At 44.7% G+C, this 20,680-nt stretch overlaps 1 protein-coding gene across 1 annotated transcript in view; it reads left to right on the forward strand.

The window, feature by feature from the left end:
- Positions 1-5,854: 5,854 nt before the first annotated feature.
- NXN (nucleoredoxin) overlaps positions 5,855-20,680 on the forward strand; it is a 251,864-nt gene continuing 237,038 nt past the window's right edge. The window contains exon 1 of the mRNA XM_082244826.1: positions 5,855-6,356. Coding sequence (XP_082100952.1) covers positions 6,027-6,356 — 330 coding nt within the window. The 5' untranslated portion in view covers positions 5,855-6,026. The remainder of the gene's footprint in view (positions 6,357-20,680) is intronic.

A 20,680-nucleotide genomic window follows, 5' to 3' on the forward strand; every position in this document is an offset into this window, starting at 1 on the left:
CTAACAGTGGACATTTTGTTCCACCCACTGATATCAGAGCGTGTTTTCTTCCCAGGGACCACTGACAGCAGGGCATCCAACCCCTACTTTACACACACTGACCACAGGTCTTTCTTCCCTCATCTGACACTGTGGCATGGTTTCTTCCCACTGAGCAGCAAGGAAGGGGCTTTATGATACATAGTCATAGTACATATGTTACAATGTTGTACATTGAATTGTCCTGACTGCTACACTCATTGCCCTTTGTAATCCATTATATAGACCTGCCCCCCTTACTGTATTTTTTATGTTGTGTATCGCACATTTCCGAGTGTTTATTTTCTCAACAGCTGGTCATAGCTTTGTAGTTTGCAAATATTGAACTTCTTTTTTAACCACTCGCTGTCTTGGGAATTTTTTTAATTTTTCACACACATGCTAAAATCAGCATTTTGTTCTAGAAAATTACTGAGAGTCCCTAAACATTATGTATTTTCTGACAGCAGAGGTCCTGGAGAATAAAATGGTGGCTGTTGCAATTTTTTTTATGTCACGCTATATTTGCCAAAATGTATAGGCAAATATACACTAAAATATGAAATCCAATCTTTGGTAAAATATAAAAGGTGATGTTGCATCGAGTGAATAGATGGCAAACATGTCAAGTATTAAAGTGCATGCCTGCGAAATGGAAAAAAAACTATGGTACCTCAAATTTTCTATAGCTGACACTTTAAAAGCCTTTACAGGTTATCACTTTAGAGTTGTTTGTGAATTATGGCCCTAAAACTTTTGCTCTCACTATGAGGTTCACAGTGATACCTCACATGTGTGGTGCAATGCAATCTCTCTTTAAATATGCGTGCTGGAGCTACGTTATTATTATTTCTATTTATTTTATTTATGTAGCACTGTCCCTGTAGGGCTTGCTGTATGATGACTGGGCCTTTTCTGATTACCAGCACACAGTCACTTAGGGAACAGTTCACACATTCATCCTTACTCCCAATGGCTTGTCACACATACAGTCCAGAGGTATTGGTTTTTATTGTTTATTTTAGAACTTGGATGGGAGAAGGGAATAGTGGGATACTCCATCTGTAACTATTCACTATGGATAAGGACAACTCTCACTTGGCCTCACCAGGTTACTTATGGAAGCAACTGCACTGCTTAATCCATACTGCCACATATATGGAAAGGGTTAAGTCTCCTTGCTCCTTTCTCTCCAGCAATAGACTTGGGGATCTACATTATCTTCGGGACACTCACTAGCATCCCCCTTACTGACACCCATCCACTGACTCTTCTAGCTGCAGGGGTGGCCCCATCAGGTCAGGCCCATTGACACAGATCTGTATTCCCTGTATTGCAGAATAAGATCCTCCAGTGTCTCCCTTCCAGTCAGCTTCACAGGACCTCCGGGTTCAGTTCCTCTCTAGCACTCTAGGCCCTCAGGTCGGCTACCTGAGGCCGCATGGCACCTCTACAGAAGAGGAGGCAGCTGCCCCCTCCGTCTAGGACTAAGCTATCCAGCGGAAAGACCTCGAGCACATGTTCTCCTGGCTTTTATACAGTATCCCAGCATGCAACGAGGCATTTTCCTCTGCCAAATCACCAGGGCTGTATCAAACACCTGTGCACTCATTTGTCAGGTTTCCTCCCACTGTCCAATATGCCTCCCTATTGGACCAGTGTGAAACACTCTACAGACAGAATGAGTTGCACTCTGAGCACAATGAGCAGACCTCACTAACAGGTCCTGCTCTCTGGTAGGCAGAGAACAATATAGTAATTAATTAAATTAAATTAATTAATAACTGTAATTAGTTTATAAAAAAAAAAAAAACATCTAAGTACCTTATTCATAATCCATATATAGCTGTCACTTTACTCAACTCTTTCTCAGCTTGCCTGCAAGGAAACATAAGCAGGAGGAGCTTGTATTCCTCTGCTGCTGGTCACATGTTAAAAAAATAAAACAGCCTTTGTGATACAGAGTAAATATAAATAATTACTATCAATAAACTGTTTTAAATTGTCATACACATATATATTTGAAATTAAATATTTAATATTTTTTGGCATTAACATGGTGTGGTGCGGACCCACCCCAAAGCACCCCCCCCCCATGTTGAGGGCATATGGGCTGGTATGGTTTTCACATTCACTGGTCCCCCCTTTCCCGGCATGCTCAGATAAGGGTCTGGTATGGATTTTGGGGGGCACACCATTTTGGCATTTTTTTTTTTTTTATTGTCAGCATTCTATAGTTTTACATTCAGCTATAAGTGGAGAAACTCACTGACAGATGATAAGTCATCGGTTGTTAAGGCTTCCAGGCCCGCTCCTTAAAGTGGAGTTCCGGCCTCAAAATCGATTTTGGGCCATCCGCTTGCTGAGGGTCACCTGAAAAACAAATGGATGCTCCCGAATTTTTTTTTTTTTTGTTCACTTACCTTGCTTTTGAAGAAAATATACTCACCTTCCTTCCACTTCCTCCCTCTGTGGCCGTGGCCTGTACTGTCACTTCCGGCTTGCGATGACTCCTGGGAGCTGAACGTCATCACTCCCAGGAGTCAATGCGCCTGCACCGGCCCCGCTCATCACTTCCGGTGCAGGCGCGGCATTCCCTGCTAAACAGCTTCTGGGCATGCCCAGAAGCTGTGCAGGGATGCCGCGACTGCACCGAAAGTGATGAGCGGGGCCGGTGCAGGGCATTCTGGGACTCCGACGTCACCGAAGAGGAGGCAGAAGAGGATGCACTGGCTTCAGCTGCCCACACCTGAGATGGCAGCGCTGGAGAAGAAATTTTAAAGGTAAGTATTTCTTCTAAAAAGGAGGTGCGACCCGGGACAGTACAGAGGCTATCCATTGTGGAATGTACTAGCCCTGACTGTCCCGGGGGTATTTTTATCTAAAATTCACCCCCGAAGCCGGAATTAGGCTTTAACAACCAGCTATTCTTCATACAGAATTCTAATCAGTTGATCAGTTTTCAACCAATTCAAATTTCGATCATCCTGAAAATTTGGAATTCGTTAGATAATAAAAAACCTAATGAATTTTTCATTTTTGCACTCATCCAAAGTCGCTTCAAAATCACATCTATATGATGCAGGTGCAACTTTTGAGTGTTTACCTTGAGGTCTATGGACCTCAAGTCGCATGGAAGTCAGACCAAAGTAGTGCAGGAACTACTTTGAAGTCACACAAATATGAACGGTACTCATAGGGAAACATGGGGTGCAACTTGTCATGCAACTTTGGTCAAGTCGCACAAGTGTGAATGGAGTCTTATAGTCAGATTGTAAAAAATGTGACAATTTTTTTGTGCCTGCCTTATTTGACAGTTACCAGCTCCCACTTCCTTAATGCTCACCTAGGTAATCTAGGGCGAACACCCTCAGCAATCTCCTGGGATGCATCACAAGCTCCGGGAGGCTAATGAACCAGTCTCATAGTGATCTTGGGCGTGCGTAATGGGGAGGTCCAAGTTGGCTCCCACATTCAAAACGATGGAACCAGGGACATGAAGCTTGTCGAAGAATTGGCTCCAGGGAAGACATGACTGGACTCCATGAGCTGGTAAGTACCTGTCTGGTAAAATTCAGCAGCGACAGTATCTTTAGCTGCTGACTTTTTATTTTTTGGAAAAGAAGTGAAGTTGCTATTTAAAAGAGAAGTGTCACCAAAGCTTTTTTTGGCCATACTTCTCTACTGGGTCACAGGAGTACACTTACTTGTCCTCTACTGTGGCCCAGAAACAGCTAAAGTCTGGTGTTGGCTGATTTTACAGAGCCGCTCCAGTTTATGAATATCTGGACAATAATGTGGACAATAATATGGGGATCCACCCATTAGCGGCCATGTGCCTCCAGTGTGAGGACACTAAATTAAGAGTATTAGGACTGCAGATTTAACAGGGTGCCGTGAAGTGGCTCTGCAGCTTTCACATGCGTTTGCAAATGTGTGTCAACTAAACCCCTGTTCTTTGTACCAAGAGACAGGTTTTATTTGGTTGGTGACAGACTGGAGGGTGAGTACATCAGACTGGGGGCTGGCTGACTTTCATGCACCTCTTACAATCCTTCAACCTCATTTTGTTACCTCATATATGGTTTTGGTAAATCTAAAGGAAAAAAATCCAAAGAAGATTGTATAGTGTGTATCCAGCTTAACCACTTGCCGCCCAGCCGCCCCTGGCGGGTTCTCGTGAATCGCCGTACCTGTATTCTGTATTCTGGGGGCGCGCGCCCAATCGCCAGCGAGGAAGCCACACCACAGGGTCGGCAGCCGCAATTGCCGCTGGGCACCTGTGATCGCTCCCCGTGAAGAGAGAACAATGGTTGTTCTCTCAGGAATCAATGCAGAGCTCCCTTGTTCCTCATATTTAGGAACACAGGTCTCTGTGTTGATTTCACAATCCTATTCCCCTCACAGTTAGAAAACACCCCCTAGCAGTGGCGGCTGGTGCTCCATGGACCGGGGGGGGGCGGCAGACAGTCCACATCAACACCCCCCCGGACCACACCAGCTCGCTCGCACACCATACAATCCACCCCGTTGCCAGCTCACTCACCCTGTACTGAAGTGGAGAGCAGGCGGCGGCGGCTTCTCCCAGCGGTGGCAGCGGCTTCCCCTGCGTCTCCTCCCTCCTCCTTTGCTAATAGCATGGCCTCTCCTTTCGTCCAATATGGAAACGGGTCTCAGGACCCGCTTCCTGATTGGCTGGGAGGAGGATCCGTGTCATAATAGCAACTAATCATTAGCTATTGTCACACAACTGGGTGGGCTCGGGGTGCAGTGCTCTGCGCCCCGAGCCCACCCTTTTTTGAAGCCTATTAGAGCCTCTGGCTATAATCATGTGCTTAAAAAAAAAAAAAACCCCATTGGAATCCATGCGTCCGGCGCCCTGCATGAAGATTAGACGCATGGATAGGGGAGGCAGCGCCCCTGTGCCCCAATGCACCAGCCGCCACTGCCCCCTAGGTTCACACTTAACCCTTTGAACGCCCCTGGGTTAACCCCCTTCCCTGCCAGTGTCATTAGTACAGTAACAGTGCATATTTTTAGCACTGATTACTGTAGTAATGTCACTGGTTGCCCCAAAAGTGTCAAAAATGTCAGTTAGAGGTCCGATCTGTCTGTCCCAATGTTGCAGTCCTGCTAAAAATCGCTGATCACCGCCATTACTAGTACAAAAAAACAAAATCAAAAATGACATAAATATTTCCCCTAGTTTGTAGACGCGATAACTTTTGCGCAAACCAATCAATATACACTTATTGGGATTTATAATACCAAAAAATATGTAGCAGAATACAAATTGGCCTAAAATGATGAAAAAATTTGATTTTTAATTTTGTTTGGGGGGGGGGGGGGGATGTTATATAGCAGAATGTAAAAAATATTGTTTTTTTGTTTTTTTTTTCAGAATTGTCAATTTTTTTGTATATAGCGCAAAAAAATAAAAATGGCAGAGGTGATCAAATACCACCAAAACAGAGCTCTATTTGTGGGGGGAAAAGGACACCAATTTTATTTGGGTGCAGAGTCGCACGCCCGCGCAATTGTGCGTTAAAGTAACGCAGTGCTGAATCGCAAAAAATGGCCTGGTCATTAAGGGGGGAAATCTTGGGGTCCAGAAGTGGTTACATTTGTATTATTTTGGGGTGAGGAATGTGTCATTAGATGGAAAACCATAAAGCAATGAAGGAATGTTGGGATAGAGTTTCTGATAATCCAGGTTCAGAGGAATGTCTAGCAGTGGCCCACTTCCCACACCCAGTTCTCCCCCTATGGCACCCAGGTGGCACTCTCTCCCACACACACACACACATAGCCCCCCTTTAGGTCTCCTCCCCCTCTCTCCCTGTGCCCATGTGCAGCCGGCTCTCTCGGCCGCAGCCAATCGGCTGATTGCAGCCCGGACTCCGGCGCAGCTCGTGTGGCGCACGCGGCTCGTCCCCTCCCGGCCGCCGGGGAGCGCGTCTGTAAAGCCCGAGCCTGTCCAGGAGCCATAGCGGGGAGGGCCGAGCAGAATGTCGGGACCGCAAGGGGAGAAGCGGGGCGGTGGCGGTGAGTCCGGGCTGCTGCTGGAACTGCTGGGGGAGAAGCTGGTGACGGCGGAACGGGAGGAGGTGGATGTGCAGTCTCTATGCTCCCGGGTCACTCTTATAGGGCTGCTGTTTGGTTGTGGGGTGAGCGCCCCTTGTCAGCAGCTGCTACCCGGCCTTACTGACTTCTACTGCAAGACAAGGGAGCGCCTGGAGATCGTCTTCATCTCTTCCGACCCCGACCAGAAGAAATGGCAGCTCTTCCTCAAGGACATGCCCTGGCTGGCACTACCCTACCAGGAGAAACACAAGAAGGTGAGCGGCTTAGGGGTGGAGGACCGGGGGGAAGACTGCCATTGTTACCCAGCCTGGCTGTACTGTGTACAAGGGGAGTCATAGCAAGGGCTCTGCCCTCTGATTGGTACAGGTGCTGCCCTGACAGATTCACCATGGTGCCCAGTGACAGCCATCCAGCACCTTCTCCACAGATCATCCCTGGCATGGTTAGCAAAGATCTATGGGAACTCCTCATTCATGTCATCACTTTTATTAGGACTACACAATCCTATATCACTAGGATATAAAGGAGGGGGAGATCTTGTTTATCACTGTTAGGCAATGCTATTCTAGAACCATGATAGAATTGCAGTCTCATCTCTCTGCCATAGGATCAGTCTCATCTCGCTGCCATAGGATCATCTGATGCCAAGTAGGCTGTGTATTCCTTCCTTGGGGATTGAAAAACCCAGTACATCAGGATCCGTTATTGTTCACTGGGGTTCTAAGAGCTTGATCTTTGCCAACGTGTTTGTTTAATATTACTGGGGATAATAAAATTATACACTTTTGTAGGTTTTTTTTATATGCTGGGACCAGTGTTGGGAGTAGTCATCAAAGGGTCACTACTGTGTGGGAACCATTTTCTAGACACCCCCCTTTCCCTTCTTCATTTACATGCCATGTACAAACACTGTACATTCACTGTGTACAGATAGATGTAGATCACAAGTAGCCTTTAAGATGCCCTCTGAACTTTCCCACGGTCCATAGATAAATAGATGTAGGTTGAGAGCTGTTGGGATGCACCCAGAACTCTCTCACAGTCCATAGATAGATGTTGGGGAAGAGTAGCCTTTGGGATGCCCCATAAATAGATGTAGGTAAAGAGAATATTTTCTAGATGTTCTTGGAACGTTCACACAGTCCATAGATCAATGGATGTAGCTAAAGAGTAGTTGGGATGCACTCTGAATTCTATCACAGTCCATAGATCGATGGATGTAGCTAAAGAGTAGTTGGGATGCACTCTGAACTCTCTCGCAGTCCATAGATCGATGGATGTAGCTAAAGAGTAGTTGGAATGCAGTCTGTATTCTCTCACAGTCCATAGATCGAAGGATTTAGCTACAGAGTAGTTGGGATGCACTCTGAATTCTCTCACAGTCCATAGATCGATGGATGTAGCTAAAGAGTAGTTGGGATGCCCTCTGAATTCTCTCGCAGTCCATAGATCGATGGATGTAGCTAAAGAGTAGTTGGGATGCCCTCTGAATTCTCTCACAGTCCATAGATCAATAGATGTAGCTAAAGAGTAGTTGGGATGCACTCTGAATTCTCTCACAGTCCATAGATCGATGGATGTAGCTAAAGAGTAGTTGGGATGCCCTCTGAATTCTCTCGCAGTCCATAGATCGATGGATGTAGCTAAAGAGTAGTTGGGATGCCCTCTGAATTCTCTCGCAGTCCATAGATCGATGGATGTAGCTAAAGAGTAGTTGGGATGCAGTCTGAATTCTCTCACAGTCCATAGATCGATGGATGTAGCTAAAGAGTAGTTGGGATGCCCTCTGAATTCTCTCGCAGTCCATAGATCGATGGATGTAGCTAAAGAGTAGTTGGGATGCCCTCTGAATTCTCTCACAGTCCATAGATCAATAGATGTAGCTAAAGAGTAGTTGGGATGCACTCTGAATTCTCTCACAGTCCATAGATCGATGGATGTAGCTAAAGAGTAGTTGGGATGCCCTCTGAATTCTCTCGCAGTCCATAGATCGATGGATGTAGCTAAAGAGAAGTTGGGATGCCCTCTGAATTCTCTCGCAGTCCATAGATCGATGGATGTAGCTAAAGAGTAGTTGGGATGCAGTCTGAATTCTCTCGCAGTCCATAGATCGATGGATGTAGCTAAAGAGTAGTTGGAATGCAGTCTGTATTCTCTCACAGTCCATAGATCGATGGATGTAGCTAAAGAGTAGTTGGGATGCACTCTGAATTCTCTCGCAGTCCATAGATCAATAGATGTAGCTAAAGAGTAGTTGGGATGCACTCTGAATTCTCTCGCAGTCCATAGATCGATGGATGTAGCTAAAGAGTAGTTGGGATGCACTCTGAATTCTCTCACAGTCCATAGATCGATGGATGTAGCTAAAGAGTAGTTGGGATGCCCTCTGAATTCTCTCGCAGTCCATAGATCGATGGATGTAGCTAAAGAGTAGTTGGGATGCCCTCTGAATTCTCTCGCAGTCCATAGATCGAAGGATGTAGCTAAAGAGTAGTTGGGATGCAGTCTGAATTCTCTCGCAGTCCATAGATCGATGGATGTAGCTAAAGAGTAGTTGGGATGCAGTCTGAATTCTCTCGCAGTCCATAGATCGATGGATGTAGCTAAAGAGTAGTTGGGATGCACTCTGAATTCTCTCGCAGTCCATAGATCGATAGATGTAGCTAAAGAGTAGTTGGGATGCCCTCTGAATTCTCTCACAGTCCATAGATCGAAGGATGTAGCTAAAGAGTAGTTGGGATGCCCTCTAACTTCTCTCGCAGTCCATAGATCGATGGATGTAGCTAAAGAGTAGTTGGGATGCACTCTGAATTCTCTCGCAGTCCATAGATCGATAGATGTAGCTAAAGAGTAGTTGGGATGCCCTCTGAATTCTCTCGCAGTCCATAGATCGATAGATGTAGCTAAAGAGTAGTTGGGATGCCCTCTGAATTCTCTCACAGTCCATAGATCGAAGGATGTAGCTAAAGAGTAGTTGGGATGCCCTCTAACTTCTCTCGCAGCCCATAGATCAATAGGTGTAGGTGAAAAGCAGCCTTTGAGATGCTCTCCAAACTCCTCACCAATAGATATAGCTCTCTGAACATGTTTTCAAGGTCCATAGATATTGGGAAAGATATGCTCTTTAAACTCTATCACAGTCTTTAGATAAGTAGATGTAGGTGAAGAGATTCCTTTTGGGATGCTGTCTGAACCCTCTTGTGGTCCATAGACAGATATAGGTAAAAAGTGGCCTTTGGGATGCCTTCTGGACCTTCTCACAATCCATGGATAAATAGATGTAGGTAAATAGCAGTTGCAATGGTCTCTAAATTCCTCTGTCCAAGGGTAAATAGATGTAGGTGAAGAGCAGCCTTTTGAGCTCACATATAGTCCATAGATAGATAAATGTTGGGGAAGGGTAGCTCTTCAAATTCTATCATAGTTTATAAATAGATTTGGTTAAAGAGAGTCTTTTAAGATGCTCTCTGAACTCTCTTACAGTCCATAGAATAATAATGTAAGTCTTTGGGATGCTTTTCAAACTCTTTCTTACCATTCATAGATCGATATAGGTGAAATCCTTCGGGATGCTCTCTGAATTCTATAATGGTCCATAGACAAATATAGGTAAAAAGTAGCCTTTGGAATTCTCTCTGAACCTTTTCATGGTTCATAGATATTGGGAAAGGCCTTGGGAGGCTCTCCAAATTCTATCGCAGTTGTTGATGTAGATGAAGAGATTCCTTTAGGATGCTCTCTGAACATTCTCATGGTTCATAGACAAATAAATATAGGTAAAAAGCAGCCATTGGAATGCTCTCCTGAACTTTCTCATGGTTCATAGATATTGGGACAGAGTAGCCTTTAAGATGCTTATCATAGTCTATGGATAGATAGATGTAGGTGTAGAGAATCTTTCGGAATGCTCTCTGAACTCCCTCATGGTCTATAGCTAGATGTTTGGAAAGAGTAGCCTTTGAGATGTTCTCCAATCACTCTCACTGTCCATAGATAAATAGATGTAGATGAAAAGTATCTTTTGAGATGCTGTCTGATTTCTCTCATGGTCCCCAGATAGACAGATGTAGGAGAAGAGCCTTTGTTCCACAAACTCATCATGATCTATGTGTATTGTACAGAGAACACCATAAGAAAATGGAAAATCAATTATGCATATCCACACATTTGGCAGCAACAAAGGTGGTGCCCTCCGTACAACCTAATTTCTGTAGACCAATGGAACAGTTAGAGTATTGTGAGGAATGGCTCCTACTTCTCATCTGCCCTAGATGCAAGCTCTGCTGGAGAGCAGGAGGGGGTTCCAGTACTTGCCCATCCCTGTCTTGTGTAAATTAACCCCTAAAACTAGAGGGCTCTCAAGTAGCTGCACAGTGCCTGAGTGTGACTTTGCCTGTGTATACATGGATATACAGTTTTAGCCAACACAAAGTTATGCAGCATGCTTGGTATGGTCAATGAGGAATTTATAGTATTGTTTAATGTAAGAGCTTTGTGCCAAATGCAGTCCTTATGGTTAACTAATTAGAGTTCAATTGGTAGTCAATTTCCTGCATCATACATGATTTTTTTTTTTCCACATTCTGCATTGTCATTGCATATACTGAATACATTTAGAACATGTAAACCTTTACAATTAAATCTGAGCACATTATGAAAAGAATGCCTAAGCAAGATTAATATTTATTTTGTTTGAAGAGTGCATATTGAATTGATTAGTAGATATAAGCAATTGAAGTTGTATCCAAAGCTTGGCTTTTCCTCTGAAGATTAAGATTGGCTGTGCCTTCCCTGACACATCCTATTGGTCAATCAATATGCCTCACAATTTAAAGGACAAGTAAGGAGGCTTGAATGGGTTAGTTTTTATAGGAAAACTTGGGATTTACATAACACTGCATCTGTGGATCATTTTGACAGGTAACCTCTGCTCACACAATTTAACCCTGCTCAGTTTTAGTTGGCTGTGTGTGGGACTTGTTTATGGTAACTTCTGAGTTTCCGAGTTTCCCTTATCAACTTCTAATGCGGAGTAGACAGTGTATAAATGGTTATGGGTGGTTATTGTGGCAATGCAAACATTAACAGCCAATTTATACAATAGATACTTTGTATTTGCTGTTTTTATGTGAAGTAACAAATTCTCTACAGAATGTTATTCATACTTTGTATTTTTTTGTTTTTTATGTGAAGTAACAAATTCTCTACAGAATGTTATTCAATGCCATTATTATTTAAGTGCAGCAGGCAGCTCAATTGTACAATTGTGGAGATGCTTTACCCAATATTTTAATGACGGTTTTCACTTTTGACTGTTCATTTTAGACAGCGTGTTTTTTTTTTTTATTATTATTATTCCTCCAGTTTCTGTAGTGCCGACACCTTATGCAGTGTTTCAAAGATTTCATAGAACGCTAGAAACTGATCATAGCATTACAATGATCATAGTAACATACAGTCAATCAGGTTTCAGGGGACCAAGGTCACATCAGTGAAAGGTGATCTGGTATTGGTTGACTGGTGCTCTGTCAATTCTAAGTGATACTTTTTCAGTTGTATGAGATCATTTTAGATTGTTGTATGCAGTGATAAAATGGAAATTGTGGGGTTGTTAAACTTGGGTCTCAATGTGCTGGAAAATGTGATTTGTGGTAATGCTAACAGAGGGTGTTCGTGTTTGTAATGTCCACATTGCCTTCGAAACAAGAAACATACGCTTTTCTTGTTACTGTTCTTTGTAGAGGCCACGGTTAAACAAATTATTGGATTTGTTGAGTAACATTGAGGGGGTGTTTAAAAATGTTTTGGCCTTTGTATGAATATTAAGCGTCAAATCTTGTTAAAAGCGGTGTGTTGTAAATGAATAGGAAACAAAGCTTTAAAAAAAACAGAGCATTAGGAAATTGAACATATGCAAAAATGTGACGTTAAAGTGTTTGTAAACCCTGGGCGTTCAATCTGAACAAATCATATCCCTCTATAGCAGGGATCTCCAAACTATGGACCTTCAGTTGTTCAGGAACTAAAATTCCCATCATGCCTAGTTATGTCTGTGAATGTCAGAGTTTTACAATGCCTCATGGGACCTGTAGTTCCACAACAGCTGGAGGGCCATAGCTCGGAGATCCCTGCTCTATAGTGTGTACTTGTCTCAGTCTATAGCACTGTCATTTACCTCTGTTGCTTTGTTCCTCTGCTATAAGCATGAATCACTTCTGACAAGTTTTCCTGACACCACAACTGAAAAAAGGGGACGGGGGGGGGGGGAGGAGCTCCAGCTGATTGACAGCCTTAGCTTTGTTTCTGTGTGCTGTGTAAATGGGGGTATGTCCCTTCCCCCCAATCAGCTTTCAGATATCTGCAGAGTGTAATTTCAGCTCTCTGCCCCCTTTTTTCTGAACTCTCAGACAAGCTGTATAATTTCAGCACTTTGAATGGCTGTAGAGAAGAAAAGACTAGAGATGAAAAGGAACAATTTATGTGGAAGGATTTGTTCTCTGTGTATCACCTTAGGTCAGTTACTTCATTAGGCATATGTAAGGGTTTACAAACCATTTAGGTCTTGTAATCTGCCATATCCTGCTATTTTTCTAACGGCTGATAAAATATAATTACAGAATTTAGATGACTGCAGAGCAGAGTACAAATTTGGTTTATGCGGCAACTCAAGCCTCCTGATCATTTCCACAGTGGCGGGGTCTTTTTATGTATACAAATGAGGGGCAGCTTCAATCTTCTGCTTCCAGCAGCCTGTTACTTATAGACAAGGCATTTGCATGCTAGTTTAGAGACCCTCTATGATGTGTGATGAAGTATATGGGCACAAACCAGAAAGCCTGTAAACTTGCTTTGTGCACTGGTCCAAATCATTTGGCGGAGGAGGGATTATGTTGTGGGGTTGTTTTTCAGGGGTTGGGCTTGGCCCCTTAGTTTCAGTAAAGGGAACTTTTAAGGCATCAGCATATCCAGACATTTTGGACAATTTCATGCTCTCAACTTTGTGGGAACAATTTGGGGATGACCCCTTCCTGTTCCAACATGACTGCGCACCAGTGCGCAATGCAAGGTCCATCAAGACACGGATGAGTGAGTTTGGGGTGGAGGAACCTAACTGTCCTGCACAGAGTCCTGACCTCAACCCGATCTAACACCTTTAGGATGTATTATTGTGCAGACTGCGAGCCAGGCTCTCGTGTCCACATCAGTGCCTGACCTCACAAATGCACTTCTGGTAGAATGGTCAAACATTCCCATAGACACTCCTAAACCACGTGGACAGCCTTCTTAGAAGAGTTGAAGCTGTTATAGCTGCAAAGGGTGGGCCAACTCAATATTGAACCCTTCGGACTAAGACTGGGATGCCATTAAAAGGTTCATGTAAAGGCTGGTGTCCCAATACTTTTGACATTATAGTGTGTGTGTGTATATATATATATATATATATATATATATATATATATATATATATATATATATATATATAAATATATGACCCTCAGTAGTTTAAAGCTCTGACTTCCAGATATGGATTTTATTACATGGTTGCATTGGTATAGCCCTGGCCTAGGTAAGTATGCATGTGCAATACCTGTGGGACTGTCATAAGAGGAAAATCACTGTAGTAGTTGCTGCTATTACCTTGAATGCAGCTGTCTTCTGGGTACTATGCCAAGTAGCTGTCCTACTGCACAGCAGGGGGTTGGTTGCTTTGCTCAAGTGCCATTCACACAACACCTTGCAGAGGTGTTATTTGATTAAATGATGTGGAGATTGCCTTTCCACCTGGTCGAAACAGAGAACTCCCTTTGTTTATTAAGAAAAATGCAAGGTATTCTTTGAATTGCACTTGTGCTGAAGGAGTGACCCCCCCCCCCCCTGTAGGTACTGTGCAAGGGCAGCTGCTCGGCACTGAAACTATTGACTACTACAGTGAATTTTTGCTTCCACAGTGATTCATGTCCCACAGGTGTGACATATGCATATAAACGGTGGTCTGAGTTGGTCCAGTGTCACTATGCAATAATATCCATACCTGGAATTCAGCTTTAAAATAAATGAATTTCACTTCATCTGTTCTCTAGTTTATACACTATACTTCCCAACCTAATTGTGCAGCTATATACTTCAGGATGGAGAAAATGAACCAATGCGCTAACCCAGGAGTTCCCAAACTGTAGGTCTGGATCCACTGGTGGGTTTGCGAGCTGCGTTTGAGTGGGTCGCGCTGAGCCAGGAATCACTGAGAGAAATTGTGCTGTGCGAGCCCACACAAATTACAGAGAGCCAGAGCTGTCAAATTGCGATGGATTCAGGACCTATATATATATATATATATATATATATATATATATATATATATGCCAGCAACTGTTCACCACCAAATAAGTGCAATGGCCGCTCACCTGAATACAGAGTAAAAATCGCACAATCAGATACGGCCCAAAGTAATATTAGTCCTCCCCAGAGATGATGGTAAGATCCGTTCAAGCAATGGGTAGCTTCTAGCAAGGTAAAGGATCCTCCCTATCAACAACACTCCGCTCATGAAAAGACAATAGGGAACTCCATTGTGTAGTACATCAATATAAAGTATTTATTTAAAACAATAGAAACTCACAATTTGAAAACGCTGCATTCAGTAGATTATAGGCGACCGCAGGGTCCCCAGATGGTATTCAGATCTGGTATTTCCGGTCACGGGCGGAAACCGGAAGTGACGTCACCTGGTTCCTCCCGGCATGTTGCGTCACAACAAACGTGACTTTATCAAGATTTTTCCCTTGATAAAGTCACGTTTGCTGTGACACAACGCGTCAGGAGGAACGGGGTGACGTCACTTCCGGTTTTCGGCCGTGACCGGAAGTACCAGATCGAGATACCGTCTACCGTCTGCCATTCTGTGATCCATAGTAGATGTACAGCCAAATGAGCTTCGGCTGTACATCTCCTTTAATTTGGTTTTTGTTTTATCTGAGTTTGACCTGTCTGCCTTAAAGAATCCAGCAAAGTGGTATAATCCTGATACAAAGCACTGATGATGTTTTTTTAAGTTAAGGAATTCCAAAGTTCCACAGTGTCATATGCTGCATGCCAATCCTGGTATCCAAATCCTGCTGCACAAGAACAGTACATAAATGACACCCTCCAGCAATAGAATTCTAATGCTTGGTTCACACTGCTGCCATCAGATTTTGATCTGACTTTCAGTACGATTAGGAAGTGCAACTTGGATGTGGTGTGTACATTCTGTGGGGCAAAAATGTGCGCACCAAAGTAGCACAAGAACCCTTTCCAAAATCGCACCATGCTAAGTAGCACTAATGTGAACAGGTACCATTGAAAACAATGTGATTTCCTTTGCCATGTGATTCTGCACAACTCAGTTCACATCTGAAATCACACTAGTGTGACTGGTGCTTAACAGATCATACAAAGCTTATTTTATACTGCTAAGCAATATTCCTAAACCCAGGACCCTGCATTTACTATATCTGGTCTCCCATAGCACAAGGGACATTGAAATGCAATTCTTTTAGTAAATATAAACTGCTAAATACCTTTTCTCATCAGCAGTATGTAGCAGTCTTGTGACTTCTATCAGTGTCTAGTTAAAGCTTGTAGGAGTTTTTATTCTCCCCTGATTGTCCCGAAGCTGCAGGACCCCTGACTCTTTGTCTGGACAGTGCTGATTGGCCCTTTGCTGATCACATGTACCCTCCCAAGAAAAAAAGAAACACTCTAGTAATACACACCAAATTAAGCATGTGCAGAGTGCGTCCTAGGGCTCTGTACTATCAGCAGATGGATTAGGTATAGTAAAAGAGAGGGGGATCAGAGAAGACAGGATCAAACAGCCTTTTTACACCCTTAGTGAGTATAACGCACTGCATATACAGACTGATTTCACTGTTGTGGGTTTAGTAACACTTTAGGCAGCATTTATTAGTGGGTTTGATATAACTATTTTTGTTCTTATTTAGATTCAGTGTCTGGTTTCTTGATAAATAGGTGGGCATTCTTTTTTTTGTGTTGGTGTGCATTTTTGCCTGGCAGTAGGTCTGCTTTAGTTCTCACTCTTCTGAACAGCGTGTCATTTATTTGGGAATCTGTAAAACTATCATTGAAAGAGTGTCCATATGGCACACTTGTGCTTTGAAACAAGGTTTGCTTCTTGTTGTGTAATGGCCAACATATTTTGACATCAGCAGGTGTCTGCTGGAATGCCACCACTCAGTAAATATCAGCTTGTATTCTCAAGTGTACAGCAATTAATCAATGACAGTGACAAAGCAGGGTTTGTACATCAGGTGTTTAACAGAGGATGGAAATCATTCTGTACCTCGTAATATATTTCTCTTGTAGGTAAGTGAATTGTATAGGTTATAACTATGCTAATTCATGAGTAAATATAAAAAAAAAAACCATATATGCTGCCAGATCAGGTAGTACATCCATTGGATTGAATTTTGTGTTAGTTTAGGTTGATTTGCTATCCCGAGGTGTTGCCAGGTATAATCATTTTAAGGAGCAAGTCCAGACACAAATAAAATCATCTGAAAACTGATGTAGGTCAGAAAACTTTCGCTTCTTGCTGATGTATATCTAAAGCCAAAACTTATTTTTTTGGTAGAGCATGGGAGTGTGATATTAAAAGCTAACTTTTTTTTTTTTTTATAAATTAAAAAAGAGGGTATACTTACCTGCTGTACGCAAAGATATTACCAAAGCAGTCCCTTGCCTAGAGTCCACCACTAAGCTTGTCCCTGCTCCTGATGCCTGCTTAGCGAGCTGTGTGCGATGGTGACACCCTTGTGGAAGCACTTTCAAACCATGCTGTGTGCATCCATAGACACACACAGTGCTGGTAAGCCATACTCCTGCTCTCTGTTCATAGAAGTTTGAGAGCAGCAGGAGCTGTACTGTAGCCTTTGGGGCGCTGGACTCGTGACAGGAGGAAAATAAGTGTTTAGGGATGGGGAGACAGTGGGGGCAAGGGATTCATTAATGTAAAAAACTGACTTTTTTTGCCATTTATGTCTTGGGAACATTTCCCTTCATTCTCTGTCTGGCCGACTCAACTGGAAGTGACAGGATATCTTTCCAATGTTCTTTTTTTTTTGTTACAGGAAGTGTCCCCATTGGAAGTTTTCTCCTCCATTTCTTTCTGGTGGCAACTCAAGTTTGTGGATTTAACTGCATTTTCCCAAGTGATCAGGACCGATAGATTGAATATCTCAGGGACATAGACAGCAATAAAATCCGGACGGGTTCTGTCTCCTCACTGCTCTATCCAAATCTAGTTTAACATAATGAAAGTTTTATATAACTTTCGCATTGCCACAGAGAAAACCTATTGTAAGAATTGTGTTTAGTACAGAAGACTTAAAGAGTTTGTAACCCTAAACCATTGCCTTGCTGCTAGCCCCTCTCTTTTAATCTCCTATCCTGCATTATATAACTACTTGCTAGAAACCATGCCTGCTAAATACCTTTTTGAGAAGGGTCTTTAGGTCTGTCACGTGACTTCCGGCCGCTCTGATAACACAATCCAGGGCTACATCATGAGGAGCCGAGCGGCCAGCTCCTGACTAGGCAGAAAAAAAACTGAGTACCTATAGTAGAGAGGGGGGGGAGTATACCCATTGGGACTGCCCATAGGCCTAGCCAGACTTTTTTTTCGGCCTAGTGTCCTACTCCTGTAGGGAGCAGTATAACCCAATGGTTAAGAAGATCAGGAGCTGTGTTCATCAGTGAACGAAAGAGAAATGGCATTGCTTCAAGGATCATGTATTAAATAATTCTAGGCCATAGAATTCATTTTTTGTTTTGCCTTCTTAAACTTCCTTTGAAAACTGAATTACAAGTTCTGGCCTGCGAGTTAAATGCCTCACAAGGTCACATACGACCGGGTCTCGGCCCGAGTCGCAGCCATCCCCCCTGGCCGACAGCACCCCATTTAGATGCAGAGGAGGTTGTGTCGGAAGCGGCGCCCGCCTTGTTCCAGGTATGGTAAGTAACTGTCCCCCCTCTCCACTTAGAGTGTTTTGGGGTGGACGTGGGCCCCTCCATGGGACGGTCGGACCCCCTCCTTCCCTTTAGGTACCCCCCTCATCTGGTTGGTGGTCCCTTTCGGCCATCTTGCCCCTTCATCTACCCCTCTTCACTTATGCTGGGGGTGTGGGGTGTTTTGGTCAACCTCCTGGGGTGGGGGCAGGGTGCTGTGCTGGCAAAGGGGACGGGGGGTGCACTGCCCGCAGCCAGGCGATCAGCTGTAGGGGGGGAGGCTGTACCTGGTGGGGGGTCCTGCCAGGCCCCCCCTTTCTTCCTGTGTCATTTTCTAAAGCCTGGGGATCCCTCCTGGGGCCCTGGGAGCCTTGTGGTGCCGCCATTTTCTTGTAGCCTGTGTGCTTAATGCACGGGGGGCCATTTTTGTGTACTCCGGCAGCCATTTTGCGGTGGTTTGCCATTGAAAATAGCGGCAGCCATGACAGTGGAGCCCTCTGGGTGGCGATTTTGGCGGTGGGAGTCCCTCCTCATCCCCAGCTGCTGACTCCTGGATCATTTCATTTCCTGATCGCCGCACGTGGAGTGCAGATTATCCTGGTGGCTGCAGGTGCCTGCTTCTGCTGGGTGGTGAGTCTGGTGGGGTCCTCTCCCTCTCTGCTGAGGATCGATTGGTGCTCTGTTACTGGCGACTGGGTGGTGCTGCCGGAGCGGTGAGGGTGTCCCTTAGCAGCGTTGTGTTTTTTTTTTTTTTTTTTTTATACCATTTTTTTATGGGGCCCCCCTATTGATTCATTGAGTTTTTGGAGCACATTTCCCCACCTAATCCCCTCTCAGAGGCTTCGGGGTCCTCCTGGTCCCCACCATCCATTGATGAACTGATGGCGGTCCTGGAGTCCTTTAAATCCCGGGTGGAGGTGGTTTTCGAGCGACAGGTTAGCAAAAAGCGCCCCCCCCCCCCCGCCTTCCTCTGCTTCATCTGTCTCCTCCTTGATCTTTTCACTTCCTGATAGCCGCACGTGGCGTGCAGACTATCCTGGTGGCTTCAGGTGCCAGTTTCTGCTGTAGGGAGTCTGGTGGGGTTCTCTCCCTCTCTGCTGAGGATCGCTTAGTGCTTCTGCCTGGCAACCAGGTGGTTCTGCCAGCGCGGTGGGGGTTGTCCCTTTGCAGTGTTTTACTGACGGCGGTCCTGGAGTCCTTTGTGTCCCGGGTGGAGGTGGTTTTTGGGTGACGGGCTAGCAAAAAAGCACCCCCTGGCCTCATCTGTCTCATCAGATCCTGAATCTGATTTGGCCGCCGTGGACGTGGGTCACTCTGCTGGGTCTGCGACCACACTCCCTGAATTCTCAGGAAGTGAGGATGATTCCTCCACTACTGTAGCTGTGCACGAAAAGGCACTGGTGAACGCACTGATTGTATCTCCGCGTGCAACCTTAAAGATGGAGGACGGAGCTGAAGCTGCGACGGAGGTGTCAGTTCCATTTGGCACTCACAAGCCATCCAGAGCAGCAAAGTGTTTCCTTTTCCATCCGATTTTCGCTAAAGAGTGGGAATGACCAAAACGTCCCCTTGTGGTCTCTAAGCGTTTTGCTATGCAGTCCCCTATGAGGAGTCCCTTCTTAAAAAGTGGACTGTTCCACGGGTGGTGGACCCTCTGGTTTGCAGATTGAACAAGGCAACCATGATTCCGGTTGAAGAGTCTCCGGCCTTTAAGGCTGACAGGAAGGCGGAGACTGTGGCTCGCAATGTGTACACTGTGGCTGGTTCGGCACTGAGGCTGGTATCGCAAATTCTGGCCGAGTGGGCTAAGATTTTACGCCGTGACCTGGAGGGGGAGCAGCTCCCCCCTGCCTTTGCTGAGCAGGCAGAGCAGTTGATCCAGGGGCTGCAGTTTTATCTGTGAAGTCTCTTATGATGCGGCTCCCCTAGTTGCTAGGCTCTCTGTTTCAGCAGTGGTCCTTCTGCGTATTTTTTGGCTGAAATGTTGGTCTGCGGACCAGTCTCCTAAAAAGGCCTGGACTGATCTTCCTTTTCAAGGTTTTTTTTTTTTTTTTTTTTAAGCTACCCTGGATGACATCATTAAGGGTCTCACAGGGGGGGGGAGAGTACCTTTCTTCCGCATGCTAGTAAGGGCAAGGACCCTCATCCTACACCTACATCTTTCTCAGCTCACAAGAAGGTTTTTTCATCCCTTGGGGCCATTGACAAGAGATCAAAGCCTTTCAGGGCCTCCTCTGGTGGATCCAAGCGAACTTGGTCTGGCAAGTCGAGAGCGGGCTTCTTCAGACTCGTGGACAAGGTTCCTTCAGCATGAAGGTGCGCCCTCACCTGTATCAGGGATGGGGGGACGTCTTGGCTGGTTCCCGGACCCGTGAACTTCCCTGGTACAAGACAAGTGGGTCCACAAAGTCATACAGTCTGGCTTCAAGATCAAGTTTTTTTTTACCCTCCAGTAAGGTTCTTTCCTTTCAACTTGCAGCTGTCCCCGGACTGCTTACAGAGTCTTTTTGGGGCGGTGCAAGACCTATTTCTTCAACGGGTAATTGTCCCGGTCCCGACATCAGAACATTTTCAG

Source organism: Pelophylax lessonae, assembly GCF_965119305.1.
Source record: "Pelophylax lessonae genome assembly, chromosome: 2".
Lineage (NCBI taxonomy): Eukaryota > Metazoa > Chordata > Amphibia > Anura > Ranidae > Pelophylax > Pelophylax lessonae.